At 35.1% G+C, this 11,634-nt stretch overlaps 1 protein-coding gene across 1 annotated transcript; it reads left to right on the forward strand.

The window, feature by feature from the left end:
• Positions 1–6,629: 6,629 nt before the first annotated feature.
• On the forward strand, positions 6,630–8,180 carry LOC120174668 (secreted RxLR effector protein 161-like). The gene is made up of 2 exons (XM_039181471.1): positions 6,630–6,732; positions 7,849–8,180. The coding sequence occupies exons 1-2, from the start codon at positions 6,630–6,632 to the stop codon at positions 8,178–8,180; spliced, it is 435 nt and encodes a 144-aa protein (XP_039037402.1).
• Positions 8,181–11,634: the final 3,454 nt, after the last annotated feature.

The raw sequence follows: 11,634 nt of genomic DNA on the forward strand, positions 1-11,634 counted from the left end.
TCTTTGTTGGGTCCTGCAACCAATATGTCATCCACATACAACAACAATTTAACAAAATCATTATCACCAGACCTCTTGAAATAAGCACAAGGGTCTGCATTAAGTCTGTTGTATCCAAGGCACATAATGAAGGAATCAAATCTCTTATACCAACACCTCGGCGCCTGCTTTAGACCGTATAGAGATTTGTTCAACTTGCAAACCAAGTTCTTCTTTTCGTCTTCTTCAAAACCATCAGGACGGGCATATAAATCTCTTCTTCAAGATTTCCATGAAGAAAAGTTGTTTTAACATCTAGCTGATCTATATGTAAGTTCAATGTAGCACACATTGCCAAGACTACTCGAACTGTTGTTAGTCGAACCATAGGAGAAAAGATTTCATTGAAATCAATACCTTCTTTTTGAGCATATCATTTGACCACCAGTCTTGCACGATACCTTTCCACTTGATCGTCACCATTTCGCTTGATTTTGAAGACCCATTTATTACCAATTAGTTTCCTTCCTTGTGGTAGTGGCACAAGGTCCCATGTATTATTTTTATGAAGGGCTTTGATTTCTTCTTACATCGCTGTCATCCACACTGAAGCATCTGAGCTGTTATTGCCTCCTGGTATGTTGATGGCTCACCGTCCTCTGTTAAAAGGCAATATACAATATTACCTTCTATAACATAATCTGAGTGCCAATTGGGATGTCTTCTCACACGATCTGATTGACGAGTTGTTGGAGCTTCATAACTCTCTGGTTCTTGTTCATCATGTGTTGGTTGTGCTTCAGAAGAATCTCCTTGTTCAAACTCCTTTTCCACATGTATCTGTGTAGTCTCTGACTTTTCAGCGCTACTATCTTCTTCTTTTCTTTGTAGCTTATCTTCTACAAAGATAACATCTCTGCTAATGATCACTTTGCGGGCAGTGGGATCTCACAAGCGATACCCCTTTACTCTATCAGCATACCCCAAGAATTTGCATTTCCTGGATTTTGGATACAACTTTGAAATTTCTTGGGAGTTGTACATCACGTACACTATACTTCCAAATACATGGAAGTTTGAATAATCAGTTGGTTTACCAGTCCACATCTCCATTGGTGTCTTCAGCTTTATTGCTATTGATGGAGCTCGATTTACCAAATAACAGGCGGTATTGACTGCTTCTGCCCAGAATGATTTTTCTAGGCTTGCATCCCTCAATATTGCTCTTGTTCATTCTAACAAGGTTCTGTTCATCCGCTCTACCACTCCATTTTATTGAGGAGTGTTCGCCACTGTGAACTGTCTTTTGATGCCTTCTTTCCTGCAAAAGTCATCAAATTCTTCGCTTGTGTATTCTCCTCTCATTATCTGTTCTGAAACACTTGATCTTATTTCCATAATCAAGTTCCACCCACGCTTTGAAGTTTTTGAAAGTTAAAAACACATCTGACTTCTTCTTAATAGGGTACACCCAACATCTCCTAGAGTAGTCATCAATAAATGAGACAAAGTATTTTGCTCCACCTAGGGATGTAACTGGTGTATGTCAGAGTGAACCAATTCTAGAACACTTTTGGCTCTAAAATTTGATGTCTTGAATTTCAACCTGTGTTGCTTACTTATTATGCAATGCTCACACAAAGTAAGTGATACATTTGTTAAGCTTAGAAGTAGCTTTTGCTCCACAAGGACTTTCATTCCTTGTTATGACATGTGTCCAAGTTTCTGATGCCATAGCATTGCAGAATTTGAACTACATGAGGCAACAAAGGCTTCTGCTTCTAGCAAAGTCTCTCCCTTCAGCATGTACAAGTTTGATGCTATCTTTTCACCTTTCAGTACCATAAGCGCTCCACGGAACATCTTCATAATTCTTTTCCTATTTCAATATTTCTTGCATTATTATCCAACAATCCGTAGGATAATAAATTTTTCTTCAGGCCTTTCACATGCCGCACATCTCGAACAACTTTAATTGTTCCATCATACATCTTTAATTTGATAGTTCTCACGCCAATGATCTCTAAGGCATGATCATTGCAACAATACACAGATCCTCCTGAGACAGGTTCATAATGATGGAACCATTCTCTTCTTGAGGTCATGTGATATGTTGCTCCCGAATCAATGAGTCATATATCTGCAAATCTTTTTCTACCTTCCACGGTGGTTGACGCTTCACAACATAGAGCATCTTCATCATCTGAAGTGTTTGCGGTATTGCCTTATGGGTTGGAGTTTTTATTTAGACTCCAACAATCCTTCTTCAAGTGTCCCTTTTTTCCACAGTTGTAGCACTTTAAATTCTTCTTTCTCCTCGACTTCGATCTATCATGTTTGTGACTGCTGCTTTGGCCACATTCTGTTGATCTCCCTCTCATCGTTGTCAACGCTTCTGCTTGTTACAGATTTACTTGTCTGTCTTCCTTGTTCTTGCGCCAATTTTCTTCTTGTAGAAAAGCAGCTGCAACGTCATCGAAGACTAGACTGGTGACATTACTATTTGTTAAGTTGATGATGAGTTGATCATACAAATTAGGTAAACTTTGAAGTAGAAGTTTAGCACGTTCTTGTTCTCCTATTGTACATCTTAAAGATGTAAGCTGAGAAAATAAAGTGTTTAGCGTGTTTAAGTGCTCCGTCACTGAAGTAGATTCTGGCATCCGGAGAGTGTACAATTTCCTTTTAAGGAAAATTTTATTGTGCAACGATGTAGCCTCTTACAATTTGGTGAGATGATCTCATATCTCCTTAGTTGTGTTCTTCTCCTCGATGCTTGACAATACTTTATCTGCTAATGTTAAATGAAAGTTTGTCATAGCATTCCCGTCCATTTCGATCCATTTGTTGTCGTCTGTAAAATCTACCGGTCATTCGTTGATAGTTGCTAGACAATCGTCTTTCCTCAGGATGGCCTTCATCATCAATTTCCACAATGAGAAATTTCTCCCATTGAATTTTTCAATATCAAACTTCGTTGTCATAGCTTCTAGATAGCTCCCACTATTTCACTATCGTGAATAGTTCTCTAGAACCTTCAAAGAATGGGTAATAACTTCTTACTTTCTTATGTTGGATGATCCACCTTTTGGTGGCAACCACAAAGACAATAAGCAGTTATTACACACTCAAATCTAGCTCTGATATCAATTGTTGCGAAGACGGCTATCAGATAGAGAAAAATCGCAACTAATAATTTGAGAAAATAAAAATGAAGATAAAAAAGACATAAAATTTACGTGAAAAACCCCTAAATAATATAGGGTAAAAACCACGGGCAACAGTAGAAGAATTTCACTATGAGAAAATAAGAATTACAACTTCTCTCGATCTACCAAGGAGAAAACAATGATAATTCTCTCTTGATAAAAAGGAGAAAACAACTCTGAAGAAACTCTCTAAATTCTCTAGTATTGGGAAAAAACTAGAATGATTTGGGATGGTTTTGAAGCTAAATGAGCTAGGGTGTTTATAGTTGAAGCTTAAGGACTAATTTGTAAATATCCTAAATTACAATGACTAAAATTGAGATTTTACCATTGTTGATTTTCAACAAATAGCCAACCCTTTTTGACAATTTTTTTCGGTGGAATTTTTAACTCCACCTTTCGGTGGATTTGCTAATTTTCAACATAAACGTTGTAGGTTGTCTTCTCCAAGCATGTAAAAGTGAAGATACTTGTAGCATATTGGGCACAATTTATCAAAAACACCAAGCTCTACTTGAAGTCACTTCTCTATTATAACGACCTCTGTCATTCTTCCGAGGAAAACAAATGTTCAAGAAACATTGAGGTAACATACTACAAGGTTCCATGTTACAAGGGACCGACCATTTACAAAAAAAAAAAACAAAAGCTTGCTAGACATATCTATTCGACCTACACCAGAGTCAATCATGGAAAGTACGTAGCTAACGATAATCAAACATACTATAAATGTAAAATTAATGGCTTGTAAATAGATTCCATTTGTCGTACATTATCCTAGAAAATTTTAAAAGCATAATCAAATATATTATTACTTTCATAAATATTTTACTTTGTTTTTTAGATTTCTTGACATTTTTACTATGAATAAACTATATTCAAGAGTTGAACTAAAAAAATTTAAATATGAAAAGTCAGCTCGGTTTCCAACTTTCCATGATACATCTTGATTAATTAGGAAGCAGTTTTGTGACATATCAATGATCTTATTCGGAAGAAAATATCGACAACGGGTATGAAAAAGGTTTCAATCGAGGCGACGGAAGAGGTATTCGATTTCAACTTCCTTTGCTAGGGGAATCACCCAACTACCATAGAGACCAGAAATAACATTTGGATCAACCTTACACTTTTGCTTCACTTCTTAACCAAAAGTCATTCCCTTCTTTGTCACCCTTTCTTTACTGCTTCTTCGACATTCGCAAACACCAATAACGATAACTCCTGATCACGAATGAAATTAAAATACCTGAGCACAAATTGACATCTGGTAGTCTTTCTGTCCGTCTTTGAATTTAACTTCAATTGCAAGTTTTTCATAGTGAATCATCCTGAAGACTGCCCGAAGGATTAATATATATGAGTGCTCTTCAACAGAGATGTTGGTCTTAGCCAAATTGCACCAGATGTGGCAGAAGAATACAACCCCCACTTTTATCGACAAAAGATTTATATTTTTCAAATATAAAGTCAAAATAGTTGGTCAAGAGGTGTTAAACTGTGCCAACTCAGTCGTCCAAACAGACACATTAGCCTTTCGTGACTTTGGTAACGGTTGCTAACGATTGAATGACCATTTTATTACAAATCGATAATATTAGTGATCAATTTGTTACTTTTAAAACTTCAGTGGGAAAACGGAAACTTCCTTATACTTTAATGATCATTTGTGTAGTTTACCCAAAAACCTTCAAAAAAAAATCAAGAAAAAACCTTTATAACACAAAGTGCCCCAAACTCTTTAAATTTGATCAAATTAGTCCATAAACCTTTTATCAAATACCCCCGATACTTGGTATGTTTGATTGGCGTGTCCTTTGAACTTCTTTTGAGCATTGTTTTGAAAACCGGACCGGCCAGTTCAACCGGGAACCGTTGTCTAGTCCGGTTCAATCTAGACCGGTTGAACTTGAACCGCTATTAGTGAATCGGCCATAACCGCTGAACCGTTCAAATCGGATCGGCTAAAAACCGGAAAAAATTGGGAAAAACCGAAAAAAACGCCAATTTTGTTTTTTTTTTAAATTAAACCAAACGACGTCGTTTGTTAAACGAGCCAAGTCGAACTCGAGTATTGCTGAACTCGACTCGAACTTGAAAAATTTAAAAGTAAGCTCAACTTGATTCAAACTCACGAGCTAAAAATTATGAAGTTTAACTCGAACTCGAAATATAATATTGAAACTTGAACTCGAAAAGGTTTGAACTAAAAAAAATTTAGAAGCTCGATTGAAGCCTAAAATTCGAGCTTGATTGAAGTGAAAGAATACTTCACTCAATGCTTACCAAAAGGCTCCATGATTTTGAATGTCAAATTACTTCTATTATTTATAGAAGTTAGCTAGTCCGGTTCAATCTAGACCGGTTGAACCGCTACTAGTGAACCGCCCATAACCGTTGAACCGTTCAAACCGGACCGGCTAAAAATCGGGAAAAATCGGGAAAAATCGAAAAAAAAAACGCCAATTTTGTTTTTTTTTTTTAAAAATTAAACCAAACGACGTCGTTTGTTAAACGAGCCAAGTCGAACTCGAGTATTGCTGAGCTCGACTCGAACTTGAAAAATTTAAAAGTAAGCTCAACTTGATTCAAACTCACGAGCTAAAAATTATGAAGTTTAACTCGAACTCGAAATATAATATTGAAACTTGAACTCGAAAAGGTTTGAACTCAAAAAAAATTTAGAAGCTCGATTGAAGCCTAAAATTCGAGCTTGATTGAAGTGAAAGAATAGTTCACTCAATGCTTACCAAAAGGCTCCATGATTTTGAATGTCAAATTACCTCTATTATTTATAGAAGTTAGTTGGGATGATCTTCTATGTTTCTTAGCCATGTGAGATTGGTTTTTAAAAAAAATTAAACCAAACAATATCATTTTGTTATGATTTTTTTTGCCCCAAATTTATTTTTTAATTATAGGTATATAATTATATTTATTATTTAATATGTTTTACCTTAAATATTATGTTATAGTTAATTTGAATCATTTTGTTTCACTTGATTTTATGGTTTTTAACTTATATATGTTATGACTTGCTTTGAATATGAATTGTGATATAAAAAATTATTTTTTATTAAATATTTTTGGTATTTTTATTTAATTTTTTAAATAATTATGACGTCGTCCGGTTCTTCCGACCGATTGGACCGGTTGAACCAGTGAACCAGTAGCATGGCCGGTTCGCTAACCGGTCCGGTTCTGAAAACCATGTTTTTGAGATCAAATTAGCCTTTAAACTTGACAATCTTGGTCAAATGACCCTAAACATTTTGAGAGGTTAAATTAGATCATGTTTAGGTTAAACTTGGCATCAGGAGTTTTCTTTGAAGAACTTGGGGTGATATTTCTTATTTTCTTGGACTAGAGGTTTGTCGTTCTGCTGATACTCTTGTCCCCAGTCAGAAAAAGTACATATATGAGTTACTTGACAAGACAAATATGGTTGGTGTCAAAGGAGCACCAACAGCTATGCTTGTGTCACCAAAACCAAGGTTTTTAGAATCGGATCGGTTAGCGAACCGATTATGTTATCGATTCACTGGTTTAATCGGTTGAAGCGATCTGACCGGTCGAAAGAACCGGACGACGTCATAATTATTTAAAAAAATAAATAAAAATACTAAAAATATTTAATAAAAAATAATTTTTTATATTACAAGTCATATTCAAAGAAAATCATAACATATATAAGTTAAAAACCATAAAATCAAGTGAAACAAAATGATTCAAATTAACTACAAGATAATATTTAAGGTAAAACATATTAAATAATAAATATAATTATATAACTATAATTAAAAAATAAATTTGGGGTTAAAAAATCATAACAAAATGATATTGTTTGGTTTAATTTTTTTAAAAAACAATCCCACATGACTAAGAAACATGGAAGAGCATCCCAAAAGTCTAAAGAGTAAAAATATGAGAACAAAACAATCTCACATTGGTAAGAAACATAGAAGAGCATCACAACTAACTTCTATAAATAATAGAGGTAATTTGATATTTAAAATCATGGAGCCTTTTGGTGAGCATTGAGTGAACTATTCTTTCACTTCAATCAAGCTCGAATTTTAGGCTTCAATCGAGCTTCTAATTTTTTTTAGTTCAAGCCTTTTTGAGTTCAAGTTTCAATATTATATTTCGAGTTTGAGTTGAACTTGATAATTTTTAGCTTGTGAGTTTGAGTCGAGTTGAGCTTATTTTTAAAGTTTTCAAGTTCGAGTCGAGCTCAGCAATACTCGAGTTCGACTTGGCTCGTTTAACAAACGACGTTGTTTGGTTTAATTTTTTTTAAAAAAAAAAAACAAATTTTTGGTTTTTTCCGGTTTTCAGCGGGTCCGGTTCGAACGGTTCAGCGGTTCTGGCCGGCTCACTAGTAGCGGTTCAACTGGTTTAAATTGAACCAGACTAGCACACGGTTCCCGGTTGAACCGGCCGGTCCGGTCCGATTTTCAAAACAGTGACCAAAACTTAGTCGAAATACAGACATTCCTCTTAATTATGCCTAAGTATATCGTAGTATGCTTGGCGCTCTGTTATATCTGAATCACACACGTTTAGATATATCTTTTAATGTTAATCAAGTAGTACAATATAAGCATCAGTCCTTTGAGCTACATTAGGCTGCTGTAAAACGGATTTTATGTTATACCAGGACGTTGGAGTTTGGACTATGGTCTTGTGTTCAAAGCTTCTAATGTTGAACCTGGGGTAACAGTCTTTGCTGATGCAAACTGGGCAAGCAATGTTGGTGATAAGAGGTCTGTTTTAGGGTTTTGCGTATACTTTCAAGGCAATCTTGTCGCATGGAGTTTTAAGCGTCAAAAATCAGCTTCTTGTTTCACGACAGAAATAGAGTATCGTGGCATAATAGATGTAGAATCCGAGATTGTTTGGTTGAAAGTCTTGTTAGTTGATATGAATGTATCTTTGTGCGAGTCACCAGTGATTTGGATCGATAATACCAGTGTTGTCACTGAGTGCTAACCCCGTCTTCCATATTCGACCCAAGCATGTTGAACTCGACATTCATTAAATCTGGGAAAAGGTTATTGGTGGAAGAATTACAGCAAAACAGGTCTTTAGTGGTGTTTTTTAGTCATATAGTGATGTTTTTAAGCACTTCAAAAAACCCTTATGGCGCAAAAACAAACACCGTAAAAGTTTGTGGCGTTTGTGAATGTCAAACGCCGCTAAGATTATGCTTTTTAGAGGCATTTTTTTACAAACGCCTCTAAATGTTCTGACATATAGTGGCATTTGTGAATGTAATATGTCGCTATTGACTATGTATATAATGACGTTTCTATATAAGCGCAGCAAAAGATCTTAAACTTTAGTGGCATTTTGTTTTACAAACGTTGATATTGATTATGTATTTAGTGACGTTTTATTATACAAAAGCCGCTAATGAAAATTGATTTTCAAATACTGTTTTCTGCTCTTTTATTACCCAGATTTAAAATTTTTAATCTGTAGCATTATCCAATAAACTTGAAATCCATAATAATAAATCAAAGTTTACATTAAAGTGAAATATAATGTAATTCAACATTATTAACTAGAATAAACAAAGAATATATCTAAAATAACACCTAAGATGGTGGACTCTGGGGTTGATTTTGTCGTATCATCTATGTCATAGCTTGAGTTGATTTTGAAAATCTTCATATTTTTTTCTGATAAGCCGCCTCTCACTCTGCTTCCTTTGCTTCAGTTTCGGCTTTCATTTGAGCAAAATTTTCATCAATTTGAGCCAAATATTGTTTTAAACGACTACCTTCTGATTGGGAAGATTGGATGTGTGATGACAAGTGTTGAGATGAACTGGATCAAAATATTTGGTTGGGGTAACGAATGATCATTGAATGCGAACTCGACCATATCTTTCAGGACCCAAAATTTCATTAATAACTTGATTTTCGATCTCATCCGCATTAACAATACCATGATTTGAAGTCGTAGCTTCATACTCCACCCTTTTATCCCTCAATTTTTCCTAATAATCAATTCAATTATTATTTTAAATAAAAATGACATACTATAGATATAAATATAACATAATTCAAATCTTGTGTCCGATAAAGACTAAACAATGATGTTTTATACTGGAAGAAATATTTCAATGAAGTTTGGCCTCTTATAAAGTGTTTCAACTTATCTAAACATAGCACATGAATAGACTAAAGAAAAAATGACAAGTAATTAGGTTTTCTATAAAACCAAAGTGGGTTTAACAAAAAGTCCTCTGCTAAGTGATTAACGATTCCCGGAGATAAGGCAGAAAAACTAATGATAATGAAATAAGAAGCAACCGAAAGGATTAGTAAGAGTCATAGGACATGACAAAAGCACCTGAAGCAAAGACGAAATACCATCATCCAACTGTGTTAGATTAACAAGGAGCATAACCAGCAGCCGAGTAATACTAAAGCGGTTTATAGAACAAATCCATGGCTATTTTAATCATCCCCATTTCAACCATCTTGGCGGCCAATCCTGCATTTTGGGGCAGATTTACGAGAGCTTCAGCAGCTGGTTCTGAAACTTCCTGCAACATTAATACACGAGACAACCACTCCATAAAACAAAAAAATCAAAAGAGACGTACTTGTGTTAATTGATTACTGACAAGCACTAATGATTAGCTAAAGAAAGTTTCATGAAAAAATAAACACCTTATCGTCTCTCAAAAGCTGAGACAACGATGGAAGCACGGAGCTGGCATAGTTGGAAAGCGAGAGCAAGCCATCCTCAGACCCTATTAATCCTCGTACAATATTGACTGCCGCCTTCTTCACCTACACATATCACAATCAATAAATATCACTACAAGAAATTAAACTGAGCTTAGAAACAGTAACAACACTTATTGGAGAAACTTCTATATAATTATAACTAAAATTCAACACTTTGAACTCCACAAGTTGTAAAAGGAAAAACTAAAGCTGGGAATTTTATGGGATTTTGTTGTATGAAAATGAAATGAACCAAAAATGAATCGTTAAGCTTAGTTTTCCTGATAAGTAGATAAATATAGAGTATAACTTGAAAACAGGTCGAGTAAAAAAAACAGATAAATTATAATAATATTTTTTACATCAAATTGAGGCAAATTATATGAAGAAAAATAGAGGGTTAAAAAGAACAAATTGTGAAACGTCACAATGCAGCCCAATTGGAGCATTATGACTGGTACATTACTGGCGTTTTTCTTACAAACGCCACATTAAGACTGGTATATTCGCGGCGTTTTTCTGACAACACCGCAAGAGGATGCATATATCTCCAACGTTTCTTATGTTTGATCCCTAATGTTTTAACCAAATTTTCCTCCATCCTCAAAGTAGACCATCTTCATCAAATTGGAGCTCCAGTCAACACTAGTCTTATTGTGGAGTTTATAATAAAAAGCCACTAATATACCAATCTATTGCGACGTTTGTAAGGGAAACTCCACTAATGTCCTAGTCCATTACGACATTTTAACAAAGCGCCACTAATGTACTAGTCTATGGTGGTGTTTCTTTAAAAATGTCACCGTTATCATTCACTAGCGGCGTTTCTCCTGAAAACGCAACTAAAATTAAATGCTTTTGCGGCGTTTCACACTAACGCCACTAATTTTGACATTTAGTGACATTTCTTATATAAACGCCGCGATATGTAAAATGTTAATGGCGTTTGTACAGTAAACTCCGCTATAGACCTATTCTACTGTAGTGAAGTCTGGTTGTCAACCACATTCCAACGCAACATCAGGTTGCTGATGGATCCAAGATGTATTATCCTGTGTTTCGACAGAAGGTTCAAATTCTTGGTCGAGAGGAGGGTTCAATGGGAAGCAGTAGAGAGAATATTGTAGTATGAGAGCTAGAGGAAGGTTCAGGTTGTTATGATGATGTTATATGACTGTAATATGGTCTAGGTTAGTGCACGTTAGCTCATTTAACTGCATGCTTTTCTGTCTGTTTAAATAGTAGCTTGGCTAAGTTTTCATATTATAAAAAAATACAGTAGATGTTCTTTGAATGTTCAATAGTTTTGCTAGTTTTCAGACTTCCGATAGTTGCATATTTTAGTTTAGCAGAATTATATCTGATGTAGTTTCAAGTTGCAGCTTATCAAAATCAACGCAAACAATATATAGGAACACATTATGAGATGAGTAACTCTAAAAAGTAATAGCATTCTCCACTCTCATTTTATAAACACTTGTAGAGAGTTAGTTTGCTTGTTTTGTTATTCTGTTATAGTTAGGGGTGTAAACGAGACGAGTCGAGTTCGAGTATTGCCGAACTCGACTCGAACTCGAAAACTTTAAATATAAACTCGACTCGACTCGAAAACTCGCGAGCCTACAATTTTCAAGACTCGAACTCGAATGATAATATTGAAACTCGACTCGAACTCGAAAAAGCTCGAACTCAAAAAAAATTCA

This window comes from Hibiscus syriacus, unplaced genomic scaffold, assembly GCF_006381635.1.
Source record: "Hibiscus syriacus cultivar Baekdansim isolate YM2019G1 unplaced genomic scaffold, ASM638163v2 tig00000329_pilon, whole genome shotgun sequence".
NCBI lineage: Eukaryota > Viridiplantae > Streptophyta > Magnoliopsida > Malvales > Malvaceae > Hibiscus > Hibiscus syriacus.

Excerpts from the sequence above, each read along its gene's own strand:
- LOC120174668 (XM_039181471.1), top strand. The coding sequence starts at position 6,630 with ATGGTTGGTGTCAAAGGAGCACCAACAGCTATGCTTGTGTCACCAAAA. Across the intron at positions 6,733-7,848 it reads ATTATGTTATCGATTCACTG|GACGTTGGAGTTTGGACTAT; the intron begins GTTTAATCGGTT and ends ATGTTATACCAG.